Below are 16898 nucleotides of genomic sequence, written 5' to 3' on the forward strand. Positions count from 1 at the left end.
GCAGCTGTTTCACATTTTGAAATCTTGGTTCTGCCATTTATCAACTGTGTCTCTTGGACAAGTTACTTACCCTGTCCAAAACAGTTTGTTCATTTGTTTGTTTCCAGTATGAATCCCAGGGCTTTTACCCAATTAGCCATCTCTCACCTCTCAACTAGAAATCAATTCCATCAAATCAGTAATTTTTTATGATGTTCCTCAGTAGATTAAAACTACGTTTGATTGATCAGTTGAAAAACGACTCATATATTTATTCATAAAGGATTTGGTCATATTTTAATCATGTAAAATCTAAACCTAAAGTTTGGGTTTACACTATGATTTGGGTTCTCTTTTTAGAAAATTGATTCTGAGAAATGATATTAGGGTAGATTAACTTGTGAACAAATAGGTATCACAACAGGATATTTTTGAAGAGACCAATAATTATTTCATTAACTTTATCAATCATATTTCTAAAACTGTGGGCTTCTGAAATAAAATAAAGATACTAGTATTCTACTAGAAGTCTGAGGATATGCGAGAACTACTTTTTTTGTAATGTGAGAAATGGATGTTGAATATGCCTTTCAAATTAGTTTTTGCATTTTATTTCCAGTTTGAATCATTCTGCAACTTCCTTCAAGAAAATTGTCTACAGAGAGTATGAACCATATTTTAAGAAAGAAAAACCACGAACTAGCATTTCAGGTAAGCCTGAAATATACTTTTTTAAATTTTAAAGATAAATTTCTACAGGTAGTTTGGCATTCTTATCCATCTAAAATATCCATTTACTGAAATTTTATAGAAATGTGTCGTGGGTTTTTTTAAACAAGTACTGGCTACATAACATGTGGGGCCCAGTGCAAAATGAAAATGTGGATCCTCTTGTTCATATTATTGAAAATTTCAAAGTAGTGACTGTTAATCACTAATGCATTAATCCAAGCCAGGGGCCCTTCTGAGCATGGGCCTTGTGAAACTGCCCAGGTCACATACCCATGAAGCTGGTTCTGTTTTTAACCTTGATTAAAATAGCTAAATAAAATGTTTAAGTGTTTGAATTTTTATCAATTCATTTAAAAACTATTACTGAGTACTTGGTATGGGCTGGACATTGAGTTAGGTACTGTGGATTCAACAGTGGACAAGACAGTCTCATATCCTGCATTCATGGAGATTATGGTCTAGTTTAATGAGCACGGATATGCCTTAACAGAATGATTTTTGCTTTCATTTGGCTCCCAAGATTCATTCAAAGGAATTATGTAGGACTGATTCCTTTGTGTCTCTTTCCCATCTGTTCTCTTGTTTATTTAATGTGATATATACAATAGCCATGACTTTTTATTTATTTATTTGAGATAGAGTTTTGCTCTGTCACCAGGCTGGAGTGCAGTGATGAGATCTTGGCTCACTGCAACTTCCAACTTCCTGGTTCAAGCTATTCTCCTGCCTCAGCCTCCCAAGTAGCTAGGATTACAGACACACGCCACCATGCCCAGCTAATTTTTGTATTTTTAGTAGAGATGGGGTTTCACCATGTAAGCCAGGATGGTCTCAATCTCCTGACCTTGTGATCCACCTACCTCTACCTCCCAAAGTACTGGGATTATAGGAGTGAGCCACCGCACCCAGCCAATAGCTGTGATTTTTAAAGAAAATCTTTTTTCCTCCTCTCTTCTTTTATCAAGAAGACTGGGTTGAATCGTGTTCTAATATCTTAACTATGATACTATATTACACAGGGATGATAGAGACCAAGAAGGGAGAACTTCCTCCAGTTGAGTCCCCTTGTCAGTAATTCACCTGCTGATTTCCCCAGTCAAATGTAGACCTGCTGTCTTTCCCAGAATCATCCCAGGCTGTCCTGCCTCTTCTCATTTCCCTTAATCTTCCATCTTTACTCAATGGGAGTCTTCCTTTCAGTTAAAAATCAACAACAAAACCAAACCAAACCATGTTCAGGTTAACGCCTATCTAGGAAAAGAAAAAAAAAAATCTCCCCTTGACCCTGCCTGCCTTTTCCTTTTCTCTCCTTTCCTTCACCACCAGTCTTCTGTATGAGGGCTGTATATCACTCTCTACATTTCTTCACCTATATTCCTTCCCTAATCTGCTTTACTATGAATGAGTCTACTAAAATTACTCTCACAAAAGGGAACTCATGACTTGAGATGCCAGAGCCTGTGTTCGTTGACTACCAGACGTTACTAGGACATTTAACCATTTCCCTTTTGGAACCCTCTTTTTACCTGTTTTTTTCTAGTGCCACTTCCCCTGAGTTTGCTCAGACCTCTCTTACCACTCCTGCTCGGTATTCCCACCAGATATTCTTCCCCAGGGTTCCAGTCTCATCCAAAATCAAGGCTTTCACTACTACCTACCCAGAAGCCACTTTCTGTCTGAAGTTACATTGACATCCCCTCAATACCAGCAGAATTAAATCTTCCCTCTCTATATGCCCCCAGTACCTTGAATTAATTCCTACCTTCTGAAGACGTTATGAGGATCAATTGAGTTAACAAGTACAAAGTATTTGTAATAATGCTGACACATAATAAACACTCAGAAGTTAGCTACATTGTTATTGTTGCTGTTATCAATCATACCTCAGATCATATATATCACTGTATTATAGATGTCTATCTATATTTCTCTACTCATTTATATATTCTTCACAAGTGTTCATTTATATATTTATTTAATTTAAAACAAATCTGCATTTAAATATTCTTTTACTTTTAAATAATTGTATATTGAGACCAGGCGTGGTGGGTCACGCACTTTGGGAGGCTAAGGAGGATAGATTACTTGAGATCAGGAGTTCCAGACAGCCAAGCCAACATGGTGAAACCCTGTCTCTACTAAAAACACAAAAATTAGTTGCACGTGGTGGTGCATGCCTGTAGTCCTAGCTAGGCAAGAGGATCGCTTAAAACAAGAGGATCACTTGAGCCCAGGAGTTTGAGGATGTTGTGAGTTATGATCACACCACTGCACTCCAGCCTGGGTGACAAAGTAAGTCCTCATCTCTAAATAATTAATTAATTAAATTGGCTAGTTTTGAGTCTCCACATTTTTCAGGGACAAATTATAACATGTTTGTCCCTGAAGGAGTTTTGAAATAGCTGCAGTAATGACTGCCTTGTATTAATGTAATGCATTGTTCACCTAAGAGCAGGGGATTGGATTAACCGACCTCCTGCAGTCCTTTCCAGTCCCACAACTGCACTAAATCGGGTACATGCTGTGCTGCCTTCCCCAAGCTCTGAAGTAGGCCACTCCTTTCCCCAATCCAGCTTTAGGCACTGAGGAGAGGGTGTGAAGGATTTTAGGCCATCTGGCTGATAGAGGAGCTAAAGAGCAGCTTGAAAACCATTTAGCCGTGTGTTTCCCTACATGCTTCAAAGTATTTAGTAAGCATTTATGAAAACATCCTTTTGTTTTGCCTTAATTCTGAAGAGGCAGGAGGGGAGGTTGAATAAATACTCCAAACTGTCCACTAAAGCAAGAGGTCTTATTGGGTTAAATAACTTAGGAGACTTACTCTGGACATCTGGTATTTGCAGCCATGTGATACCAACAAACAAATCAGCCAAGCAAGAGAACCATGGCAACTAAATGTGGCACACAGTTGGCAGCATAGTCGGCACCCTGTTGGGCTTCTTGGCAGCTGGGATAGGTGGGAATAGTCCACAGAAATTTCCATCAGGAGCCAAGACAGAGTTTCCAATAGTCCATGGAAACTTCCATCAGCAGCCAGAAGAGTAGGGTCAGACAGTGAAGTCAGACATATCAGGAGTCAAAAGAGGTGTAGACATCTGGACTATTCTATAAAGATGGGGGCCTGAAACTGCCCCATGAAAGGACAGGGAGAGCTTTGGCTCAGGAGTCCAGAGATCTCAGTTCTGATCCCAGGAATGCTATCAGACCACTGACTGACGTTGGGCAAGTCATCTTTGCCTCCCTCCATTCCTACTGTCCAGGCTTTGTTAACTGTCTTTAAAATAAGGACTGAACTTTGTAACCCCCACAGTCCTGTGTAGAGCCAACATAAAAACAAACAAAAAGCTTCAGGCACAAGGTCAGCATAAACTCCAGGCCGAGTAGTTCAAGGAAGGAGACAGGACAACTGTGGGTGGCAAGATACGGATAGGGAAAGGCAGGACCTCTGTCCCAGGGATCAGAGTTTACCATTGCTGCTCTAACCAGCTACTACAAACTTAGTGGCTAAAACACAAATGTATTCTCTTACAATTATATTTCTGCAGATCAGAAGTCCAAAAATGGGTTTTATTGGGCTAAAATCAAGGTATTGGCAGAGCTGCATTCCTTTTGGATGCCCTGGAGGAGAATCGTTTCCTTGTCTTTTTCAGTGACTGGAAGCTGCCTACACTCATGGGCTCATGGCCCCTTCCTCCCTCTTCAAATCCAGCTGAGTTACATCTTCCAGGCTTTTCCTAACTCAGATTCTCCTGCATCCCTCTGATGAGGACCTTTGTGATTACACGGGATCCACCTGGACAGTGAGGAAAATCTCATCTCAAGATTCTTAATTATAGATACGCAGTCCTTTTGCCATATACACTAGCATATCCCCAGGTCCCAGAGATTAGAATGTGGACATCTCAGCAGAAGCACGTCATTCTGCCCACTACATCCACCAAACAAAGCCCTCCCATGGTGTCCTCCCTCTCCGAGAATAGTGCCCTCCTCCACCCAGCTCCCCAAACCATAACCTCATCAGTCATCCATGGCGACGGATGTCCCTCATTATCCACCCCACATCCAATCCATCCTCAAGTTCCAACTATTTAATCTCCTAAATAGATTGCTAATATATTCTTTCCTTATCATCTCATCTTATCTCAGTTACCACCATCTCTCTCCTGGAGCCTTCTGTCTGTTCTCTCTAATGTTCTCTACTCGGTTTCCTCCCAGATCATCCTCCACAAATGCAGCCAGAGATTTTAAAACCAAAATCTGGTCAATGTTACACCCTTGATTAAAACTCTTTAATGGTTTACAGATACTTTTAGGCTAAAGGGAAAAGTCTAAGAAGCTTACAAAGCCTTGCGATGGGCCTCTGAGGATGCCATCAGCTCCATCTTCTGCCCCTTCCTTTCACATGCTAAGCTCTGCCTCCCCGCTGGCTATCTGTCACTTCTCTGAATAGGCCACATTTTCTGGCACCTCAGGGCCTTTGCACATGCTACTCCCACTTTCTAGAATGTCTTTGCCCATCCCTTTGCCACTCTGCCTTTGGACTTCAGTTAAAGCATTAACTCCTCAGGAAAGAATTTCCCAACTCACCTCCAAGGTTGGACTAGATTCTCCTGTCAAATACTCTTCAGAGTATTCCATCCTTTTCTTTCACAATATTTACCATAGGTTTAAATGGAATGTTTGTGTGATCATTTGTTTAAAAATCTGTCCTTCATACTATAACAACTTATAAAGTTATAGAACTATAAAATGTTCTACTTTTATAGGCTCTCTGAAGGCAGGGAGTGAGTGTATCTATTTTACTTTCTTATGCACTATTGCAATTCTGAAGCCTAGAATAATACAGGCACTCGATTTATTCACTGAATAAATAAAGGAATGAAAAAAGGAATAAATACAAGGTGGAGGTATCGTATAAAGAGGTGGTTTAAGTCACTATCTAGAGTCAGACATACTAAACTCAAACCATGATGCTGTGTAATATTAGGCAAGATATTTAAACTCTCTGAGGCTTAGTTTCTTCATCCATAAAATGAGGATCTTAATATCTACCTTAAAAACATGTGAGGATTAATGTAGGGACTTACAGTGCTTGAATGTATTAAGGGAAACAGAACATGAAATCTCTGTTATAATTATCATCACCACTGCAAACAAATGCTGGCTGAATTCCACAAGTGCTGTGACTTCCTTCTCCTGCTTCTAGGATTTCTAATGGAGAGAAGCCAATCCTATGATGCCTATGAATGGCTCAGAAATGACAGCAGCTGATTTCTGTCACCTGTCTGGAATGGGGCTCTTGGGGATAGATTCTCACGCTTTAAAAGACATCTAGATCACCAAGGAGCACATGTGAAAGTCCAGATTCCCGTTTCACCTCCTGAGCTCAGGTTCATTGAAGCTGAGGTGATATTTGGGAATCTGCCTCTTAGTAAGACCCTAGGTGATGATGATGCAGAGATTCCAAGGACTACGCTTTGGGAATTCTAGTACAATCATCCCTTGGTATCTGCAGGAATTGGTTCCAGGACTACTCACAGATACCAAAATTTTGTCATAATATTTACAATAACCTATGCATATCCTCTCATATACTTTAAATAATTTCTAAATTACTTATAATACCTAATGCAATGTAAATGCTATGTAAATTGCCATTACATTATAGTTTTATTTGTATTGTTTGTACTGTTGTTATTTTTTATTGTTGCTTTTTTAATATTTTTGATCCAAAATTGGTCGACACCATGGATGTATAACCATGAATGTGAACTATGGTCATGGACAGCTGACTATATATATAATTCCTCAAATTCTGACTCAGCCATCAACTTTTTCCCCAACTCCCCAACAGAATTTGTGCTGCATCCTCTCTGCTTCTGTAGTATTTTGCTCATATCTCAGCAACTGCCCCTATCATACATCTATCTCCAAACTAGCTTGTGAGCTCCTTCAGGACAGGAACTGTATTTGATCCATGTAGCCAGAAACTCTAACACAGTGCCTGGCATGTAGAAAGTAAAACCTCACTCCTGATTTCTACACCCCTAACCTACTGTCCCTGCTGTGTTTTCCACTGGAGTAACTAATAACATCATTTGCCCAGCTGTTCTGATAAACACCTTGAGGTCATCCTTGACTTCTCTCTCACACAAGCCACATGCAATCCATCAGCAAGTCTTGTTTGTTTTACCTACAAAAATGTCCAGAATCCAATCACTGCTAGTCACGTCCTGCTACAAGTGCTGACTCAGTACACTGCGGTCTCTTTCCCATACTGCCTAATCTCTCTGCTTCCGTTCTTGTCACTATACAGACTACTCTCTACACAGCAGCTAGGATGAACTTTTTGTTTTAGGATGAACTTTTAATACACATCATGCTATGTCTCTGCTGCACAAAGTGATTTCCGATTTTACTTAGAAATGCTCCAGTGATGTCCCATTTCACTTAGAAGAGGCACGGTGGCTCATGCCTAAGTGGGATTCCAGCACTTTGGGAGGCTGAGGCAGGAGAATCACCTGAGGTCAGGAGTTTGAGACCAGCCTGGCCAACATGGTGAAAACCCATCTCTACTAAAAATACAAAAATTAGCTGGGTGTGGTGGTGTGTGCCTGTAATTCCAGCTACTTGGGAGGCTGAGGTAGGAAAATTGCTTGAACCCGGGAGGCAGAGGTTGCAATGAGCCGAGATCATAACACTGACTCCAGCCTGGGAGACAGAGAGAGACTCCATCTCAAAAAAAAAACAAACAAACAAAACAAACAAACAACCAAAAAAGGAAATGCTCCAGCAATGTCCCATTTTACTTAGAAGAAAATTTAAGTACTTACCATAGCCCCCCTTGTTCTGCACACCCACCATTCACCTCATCTCTTCTTTCTTACCATACTATTTTTCCTTACTGTTCCTTAGATATATCAAGCCTACTCCTGCCTTGGAGCTAGAGAGCTGTATGATTTACTTTCTCAATGTATCTAGGTCTCTGAGCTCTCCCACATCAGAGAATTCTAAAGTAACTACTCTCTCACATCACCCTCTGTAGTTGAAATGAACATCTTTCCTAAGCAAAGACAGTTACCTCTAAGGAATGACAGTGGGTCAAAGTGGGCTGGACATGGTCAGACATTTCTTCTACTCTCTTGACTTCTTTTGGGTCCAGTGTTTCTACCATTCTGTTTTCATCTGTGTACACGTAATGTTGAGTTAATGAGCTGCTGAAACCTTCTAGATTGAAGATAAGCAGGTCAGCCTCAGGACCAGGAGGAATGGTAGCAGTCGCTCTTGGTATCATCTGTTTGTTTTTCTTGCTTAGCAGCTCTGCCCTTGGTGATCCTGAATACAGACATAGTTTAAATCTTTGTTTTCACAGGACTTCTTGGGCCTACTTTATATGCTGAAGTCGGAGACATCATAAAAGTTCACTTTAAGAATAAGGCAGATAAGCCCTTAAGCATCCACCCTCAAGGAATTAAGTACAGTAAATTATCAGAAGGTAAGAGAAATTTAATATTTTTCTAAGGGAAAATGTCTAAAGTCCTTAATACCAGCATCAAACATTTAAAACTAAATTGTTAACCATGTGTTGTTGGGGAAATCTCTTGCAAATGGTAATTATAAAAATTGTTGTTGTTGTAAGTTTCAAGAGAAGAAAAGGAAAACGTTTTGGAGTCCTCTAGACCTACACTTTTCACTGAGTTCTTGTTCCTTAATGTTTGGGCAGACATATTACCTAATTTCTCTGAATTCTCACATGTTCATCTTAAAATGGGAATAATACGTACATTGCAAGATGGTTTAAGGCAGGGGTCAGTAAATTTTTCTGTAAAGAGCCAGATAGTCAATTATTTTGGCTTTGCAGGTCATCAGATCTCTGTTGTCAGTACTCAATTCTGCCTTTTAGTGCAAAAGCAACTATAGACAATATGTAAATGAATGAGCAAGGTTGTGTCACAATACAACTTTATTATTTTTTTATGGCTTCAGTTATGGATGCCAGAACTAATTAACTTTATTACCTATTCTTTCCCTCAAGTCATACACCAGAGTAAAATTGCCTCTGACAATACAAATTAATTTACAAAAACAGGCAGCTGGTTGGATTTGGCCCATGAGCCACTGACATAGTGACATAGGACTAGCGTGATAGAGGCTTCCTGGCACATAGATGACACTCAATGAGTGGTATTTGGTGGTGGTGAGACAAGAAGTATTAATAGTATTAGAATTTTGGGCATAGTGAAGTGGTTAAGAAAATAAGCTTTAAAGGCAGACAAGCTAAAATGCTAGCTTTATCCTTTCTGATTCCATGACCTTAGCACCTCTGAGCCTCAGTTTTCTCATCTTTAAAATGGAAATGATTATAACCACCTATAAGACTCCTTGAAATTTAAATGAGATCACTTACATAGAGTAATAAACATGGTTCCTGGGATCTGATAAGCTCTCAATAAAGAAGGATGACAATGATGGCAATAATCATAAAGATGATAGTGAAGCAAATTATTTTATCAGCCACTGAGTAGTAAGTACTTGATGAGTAGTAAGTACTTGATGAGTAGTAAGTACTTGATGAGTAGTAAGTACTTGATGTGTAGTAAGTACTTGATGAGTAGTAAGTACTTGATGAGTAGTAAGTACTTGATGTGTAGTAAGTACTTGATGAGTAGTAAGTACTTGATGTGTAGTAAGTACTTGATGTGTAGTAAGTACTTGATGAGTAGTAAGTACTTGATGTTAATATGGGTCTAATTATCCCATTTTGCTGATGTTCAGATCATTGTAAGCATAGTAGAGTTCCATCAGGCACTGGTATAAAAAAATTGTATCCATATGGTAATAGTTGTTGGTATAATAACATTTTAAAATAATTTCAGAGTTTTCCTTCTCCCACATGTTTCAGCCATCATACCTTTGAGACAAGAATTGAGTAGGAGAGTGGTTTACAGTGCAGGTTTTAGAACTAGACTGATAAGTGCAAATCCCGGCTCAGATACTAGCTGTGTAAGTTTTATGAAGTTATTTAACCTCTGTATGCCTCAACTTTCTCATCTGTAAAATGAAAATAATAATCATACCTATGTCATACAGGTTTGTGGTTACCAAATCTTAGAATAATGCCTATCATATAACAGGTACTCAATAAATATTAGCTATAATAGTAAAGATAATTCTTCAATTAAAATGTGTTCAAATAATTTAGTATTTATCTGAAAACTTATTAGTTTCAGAAAAAAATCAGAAAGCGATTTTTACATTTATTATTTTCTATGTAAACTGTTGTCAAACTCATTCCCACGAAGGTATAAGTGACTGATAATAGGTCAACAAACTACCTTCCTTAGGAGTATTTGCATTAGCACTTAATCTTTGGCTTGAGGAAAAACAATGAAGCATTAACTACGGCATTAGGATTTCTTCAAAAGTGAATTTGGCAAGACTGCATGAGGTAGTGTGCACAGGAGTTTCTCCTATGTTCTCAAAATCATACAGTGACATACATGAAATCAATCATACAGTGACATAGTGAACAACCACTTCACCTACTTATGAGACTTCCAGATGACTGCATCAGGAGTTCAGCAATGTAAAGAAGAGGGGGGAGAAAGCTCAAAATATCAAAATGTCACAGGCAGGTTTCATTTTAAACAAGGGAGGAGGTAAGAATCGTAGACTTTGTACCCTACTCGGGCTGTTTGCACGGTGAGTGAACCTTGCAACATTATCCCTCTTTCTTCACTGTTATTTGTCCCTCTATTCCCCACAGCCAGCAATTACTTAGGAACACTCGCTTAATACGCTCCCACAACTTCCACTGGAGACATAATTATTGGTATATAATATTGCCTCCGGTCCTTTGACTCTAAGAAAGGTAAATACATATTGGTAGGAAAAGTAAAATCTGACCTTGGAAATGAGATGCGAATCTAGTAAACAGATAGTATCTTTTATGATAAAAGACAACCTTAGTTGACTTTATTATTCCCTCTGTGTTAAAACATCTCCTTCTCCATGTCTGACACTCACCCTCACCTATAGCCTCCCTCTATGGTTTGAGCTATTTTTTCAGGAGTGGGGATAAACTCATTGCATGCTGAACCAGTTACATGAGAATCCAGATTCCTCTATCTCAGAGGTAGATATTTGAGAGATGGGTGGTAGAGGGTTAAGACAGCATTCTATAGACTTGAGAAACCACAACAGATCATAAGACAAGTCTGGGTGACTCTTTTTGACAGAATGGAGAAATGATGATTTATAAAAATGCTTATAAGGACATTTCCTTTAATAATGTATTTAGTAAGACTGTTTTTACATCAGGGAATAAAATATCTGTAACTAATCACTTAAAAACTATCACTAAAAGGGTTTCAATTTGAGGTTAAATTTTCAGAAACTCTATAACTAGCATGCATCAAATCGATTGACCATAATGCTGCATCTTTGAGCAAAGTTTGTTGTTCAGTAACATTTTCAAAGTTGTTTTGTTCAAGAACCTTTAAAAAGCTTGCTTCATGGAGAATTTAATATTATTTTATTTATATTCTCGTATTTTAAATGTATGAGTTGCATATGAATATTATGTTGCAAAATTAGTTCTATAACATATAGCTATCTACTGGTAAGCCAGCTCTCCAAATAAAACATGTTTTCTGCCAGACACTGTTATTTGTATGTAAGTGTTGCCAAATTCTCTGCACAAAAATTTACTCTTCTAGATTTTTCCAAAACATTCCAATGCTTGACATAATGTAAGTGATTACATTTTTTCGCTTTTCATCTGAATATTTTGACCTTATGTTGACACTTCCTTGAGTATATTATGAACACCTGAAACAAACTATAATGGCTATAGTTTCTATATTTTATAAATCACAAAAATGTAGATCCCTTTTCCAAAGAGACTTTTAAGTCCTGTACAATGAGATCAGCTCTTTATAAAACATCAGCATTGATTTGCCCATTGCCTACTTTATAGCTTCTAGAAGAATGTTCTGAATCTTTGAATGCATTGAAGCATTCACTAAGTTTATTAACTTAGGAGAGGAAAAGAGTTGTTCACAAAAATAAGTAACAAGGGAAGAGTTACTGAATGAGCACTCTTTTTGGGTAACGAAAATGGCTCTTTATGTAGCTTCACTTTTCCAAAGCTTATATGTACCATTTTACATTTAAAAAAAATACTGAGAGCCTTTGGCAAGTAATTAGTACATTATGACAAGAGTAAATACAATACAAAGCTATTGACTGAGCAGAAAATGAACAGAACTGAATAAATACAAATGAATAGCTACCCTTGTGTAAAGAATTTATTCTAGCAAGAAGCTGAACAAGGAATTTTTGTACTCTAGCACAATAGTAGTCCCCATCCATTTCTCTTCTGTTCAGTTTAGAGCTTTAATTTTTAATTTTGATTACAAAGTCAAAATACATTCACCAAAAATGCATTTCACAAATGCTTCCTCTAAATAGCTGTTTGTATTTCATACTTTATAATAATGTATGTTGCAAAATCAAATATATAACAAACCTATTTTATTCTAGACTACAGGTAAAATAATTTGAAGTGAGAAGAATAAAAGCATTGATAAAATTATACCTCAATTATCTCATTAGCAGTCCTCACTCAGTGTAATTATAGAATACATCCTATGTGTAAGTCTATATTGTTTGCTATTTGTTTCAAAACGCTCATAATTCAACTTTTAGTAGTATACTAAACTTAATTGACATCATTCATTTAATTATTTGAAATTCATCTTATATTTAACTGACAGATGAATGTGAAATTCTGAGTAATTTAGTTTGGTCAATTAGATAGACTTTGTGTGACTAGAGTAACCTTTCATTATCTATCTCAAAATATCATGTACTCAAATATATACAGTAACTTTTTAAGCCCACTTTGTGTTAAAATAAACTTAGATGTGAAACATTGATCATTTACAAATGAGTTCAATATTGTTAGAAAATCAGTCACCCTGCTATATCCAGCACAAGTGTTATAGCATCTTGGGCAATTTTTAGATCTCATATTGGTTGGTTCTCATTCCAGATTGACAGTGTGTTCCAATTATAGCCCTAGAAGAAATCTAGACGACAAACCTATCAAAATCAGAGCACCAACATGCACCCTGCAGTTAACTAGGCTGAGCCCCTCAAGGGCCCAGGCCCTGTCTTCTTTACGTTTGTACTCTGGCATTTAGCACCGAGTCTGGAAGCTACAGGATGACGACGGTCATGATGATGGTGATATTAATCGTTACTGAACTAAACTGAGAGACTAAAGACTGATTAGAAAGTAGCGACTATATGCTATTTTCCCCCTTGTTTTAAAATTATTGATTTTGCTGATAATTTTGATCAGGTACCTTGTCTTACTTATTACCATTTTTAGCACCTTTGGAATAGATACATCACTGCTATGGACTGGATGTTTGTGTCCTCCCAAAATTCGCATGTTGAAATTTAACCCCCAATGTGATGGCTTTAGGAGTTGGGGCCTTTGGAAGATTTTTAGGTAATGAGGATGAAGCCCTCATGATAAGATTAGTGCCCTTTTGAAAGGGACTCTCTCATTTGCCCTCTTTCTACCATGTGAGGATACAAGGAGAAGATGGTAGTCTACAATCTGGAGAGATCCCATACCAGAACCCAACCATGCTGGCACCCTGATTTTAAACTTCCAGCCTTCAGAACTATTAGAAAGAAATATCTGTTGTTTATAAGCCACCCAGTCTAGGGTACTTTGTTACAGTGAGCCAAACTAAGAAAATCACTAATTTCTATCTTACTCACATGTGGTACAGAACTCAAGAACACTGAAGATACATCTTATCCAAAGTCAAACATAAAGGAAAGAGGCTGTATTAACTGCAACATGGCTGGGAAAGAAAATAGTAAACCAAAATGGGAACATGTATTCCCACAGGCTACCACCGCATTTGTTAGGTGCCAGAAATTTTACAAATATTTTCCAGTCCTCATAACCCATCAAAAAGGATAACGTTATCTCTAGAAAAAAGGGATTATATTATCTTAAATTATGAGTGAAAAAACTGAGGCTAAAAGGGACTTCAAGAAACGTTCCCATGTTCACACAGTTAGCAAATGATACAGCAATCAAGACATTTCAACTCTGAACTTTCTTCCACCTTCTCTCTCCATGTTGTATCATGGTTATTGTTTCCATGCACACTATCTAGCAGGAGAAAGTATCATTAACCATATAATCTCACAAATACTAAATTACAAATCGTGATGAGTACTGTTAAAAAAAAACCAACAAACAAACATAGATTATAATCAGAGATGAAGAAAGGTGTAAGATGATATTTGAGCTGGCATGTGAAGGGTGAGCACACATTTACCCAGAAAAAGAAAGGAAAGAAGAACTTCAAAAGTTATCTCCTACCCTGCAAAGAATATAATGTTTTGTCCTTTTGGGAGCTTGTGAAGGCTGTGGAAAGACTATCATTTTCTATTATAGAAACCCCCTCTGATGTTTTAACGGTTGAAATAGTGGAAGCTTTGTGTCCAGAAACATCATTTTTCAACTTTATGAGGCTATGTAGCAAGAAGCATTGAAGAAGGGCTGTCATGCTTGATTCAAGATAGAAGTGCAGCTCATCAACTAGCCATGCTAATTCCTGTTAATACACAAGGTCTGACCTGAGAGGGCAACTCTCCTTATCAGTCCTGTTTGCACTCTGCTACAGAAGCTCTTTTGCAATCTTTCAGAGATAATGCTTCCTGCTTATCAGTGGAGATGCTTCCTCCATAAACTTTTTTTCTTTTGTGGACTAGAATTGTGTTATAACTTACAGGAAGTGAGTTAAGCTTTTATCATTTATCAGCTCCTGACAACTTTATTATCAAAGTGAAAGTACGGCCTGTAGTAATTATTAGTTATTAGTGTCAAGCTATCCTTTGGAGTGGGTTGGGGGAAGACATAATGAAGTCCACTTTATGCTAGCACAAAGTTCACAAACTCGGATTTTTTTTATGAATTGAGGAAACAGAGTTTGGACTTTGGAGAAGCCCAAGTGGCTAGAATTTGGTTGTAGGGCAGAATTCTAGAGAGGACAGTATAATCACAGAGAAAGAGCTCTTGAGAATCCACAGAGAGGATTTGTCAAGTTGAATACTGATCTGCACATACATGTGAGGAAAGTACTGAGGGTAAGAAACATGTTACTTGAAAGAACAGGTGCAACAGTCCCTGGATCTTACACAGGGCCAGCAATAGTTTATGTTCCTACCATCAAAAGTAGTAAGATCCCCTAATAAATGAGCATTGGATAGAATTCTCAGAAGGATTTAGAAACAGTAGGTGGATAAAATTAGTCTAGACTACAGGCTGCTGAGGAGGTAACAGAATAAGAAATAAGATTTGAAAGAATCAAGTTGATTTCAAGTATCCTAACTGTGAATAAAACTCAATGCTAGTTAACAAGAATGCAACAAACAGCAAAGTAAATGCACAATCTTAATACAAGCATTAGAAGAAGCAGAAAGAGATGACTCATAACCAGGAAAAAACCTAACAGATTTAGAAGTGAAAGAGAGGACAGAAGCAGCAGGCAGAGACATTATGACAGCTATCAGAAAGCTTCCCAATATGTTCCAGAAAGTAGAGAAAAGCATGAGCATGATGAGGAGATAGAGAATATAAATATGCATACACAGAACTGAAGTAAATAAATACAATCGCTGACATGGTAAGTAAAAAATAAATAAATAGAAAATAAAGGTTAAAAATAAAGGATAAAAAATTATATATGGTAAACTGAAGGGCACCCCAAATAAAAACAAACACTGGATGAAATTAACAGCACATTAGACACTGTGAAAGAACATAGTAGAACATATTAATACATCACAATAGAAATTGTGCAAAATGAAATACAGAGATTAAAAAGTCTGAAGAAAGTGAACAGAGCATCAGTGAACTACGGGACCATATCAAGTGATCTAACATATGTGTAACTGGATCCCAGAAGAAGCAGGAACAGAAAAAATGTTTGAAGAAATAATGACTGAAAACTTTCCAAATGTAATGAAAACTACTAACCAACAGATTCAAGAGATTTGAAAAAACCAAGAAGGAACGTGAAGAAAACCACACCAATCCACATCATAATCAAGTTGCTGAATACCAGTGATAAAGAGAAGATACTGGAAGCAGTGAGAGATCAAAAGACACACCATATACAGGGGAACAGAAACAAGAAATGATAGCAGACTTATCATTAGAAACTAACCAAAATGGAAGACAATTAGGGACATTTTTAATGTGTTGGGAGGGTGGGGGATAGGGGAATCTATCTACTATTCTATATCAAGCAAAAATATCTTTTTAAAAGGAAGGCAAAATAAAGAGTGTTTTAGACATACAAACATGAAATAATTTCTCACTAGCAGAACAGAAAAAAATGTTAAAGGAATTCCTTTAGATAGAAGAAATATTATATCAGAGAGACATTTAGATTCATAAGAAGGAATGAAAAGTTCCAGCAATGAATAAATATAGACAAAATTTTCCTCATTTTAACCTGTTAAAATGACCATTGATTATCTAAATGTTAAAGTAAAAATAGTAACAATTTATTGTGGGGTATATTATGTATATATAAGTAAAATGCATAACAATAGCACAAAGGTTGGGAGGGAAGAAAAAGAAATATTCCAAGCTTCTTGTAAGTGAAATAGTATAATATTACTTGAAGGAAGTCTGTGACAAGTTAAAAATGTATATTGTAAAGTGAAGGGCACCACTAATAAAACAAAGCTAGCAAGCCAACAATGGAGACCAAACATCATTAAATATACTCAATCCAAAAGAAAACAAAAAGGAAGGGAAAAGGAATAAAGACCAGATAGACAAAGAGAAAATGCATGTAAGGATGGCAGTTTTAAATTTAACCGTATCATTAATTATATTAAAAATAAATGGAAAGTACACCACAATTAAGAAACAAATAAGATTGAATTAAAAGCAATGCTAAACTGTATGCAGAATTTCAGAAATCCACTTTAAATGAGACAAAGATAGGTAAAAAATAAAGGATGGAAAAATATATACCATACCAGCTAACACTAATCACACACAGAAGGGTATTTAGTAATGATGCCATTGATATGACATTACAGAAAAGACAAATTATAGTAAAATAAAGCAGATTAGC

The 16898-nt window shown here is 37.2% G+C and overlaps 1 protein-coding gene across 1 annotated transcript in view; it reads left to right on the forward strand.

Moving 5' to 3' along the window:
* F5 (coagulation factor V) overlaps window positions 1-16898 on the forward strand; it is a 70011-nt gene that overhangs the window by 3809 nt on the left and 49304 nt on the right. The window contains 2 exon segments of the mRNA XM_032291441.1: window positions 599-690; window positions 8084-8206. Coding sequence (XP_032147332.1) covers window positions 599-690; window positions 8084-8206 — 215 coding nt within the window.

The sequence above is a fragment of the Sapajus apella genome, unplaced genomic scaffold, assembly GCF_009761245.1.
Source record: "Sapajus apella isolate SASKATOON/1434 unplaced genomic scaffold, GSC_monkey_1.0 scaffold25, whole genome shotgun sequence".
In the NCBI taxonomy this organism is placed as follows: domain Eukaryota; kingdom Metazoa; phylum Chordata; class Mammalia; order Primates; family Cebidae; genus Sapajus; species Sapajus apella.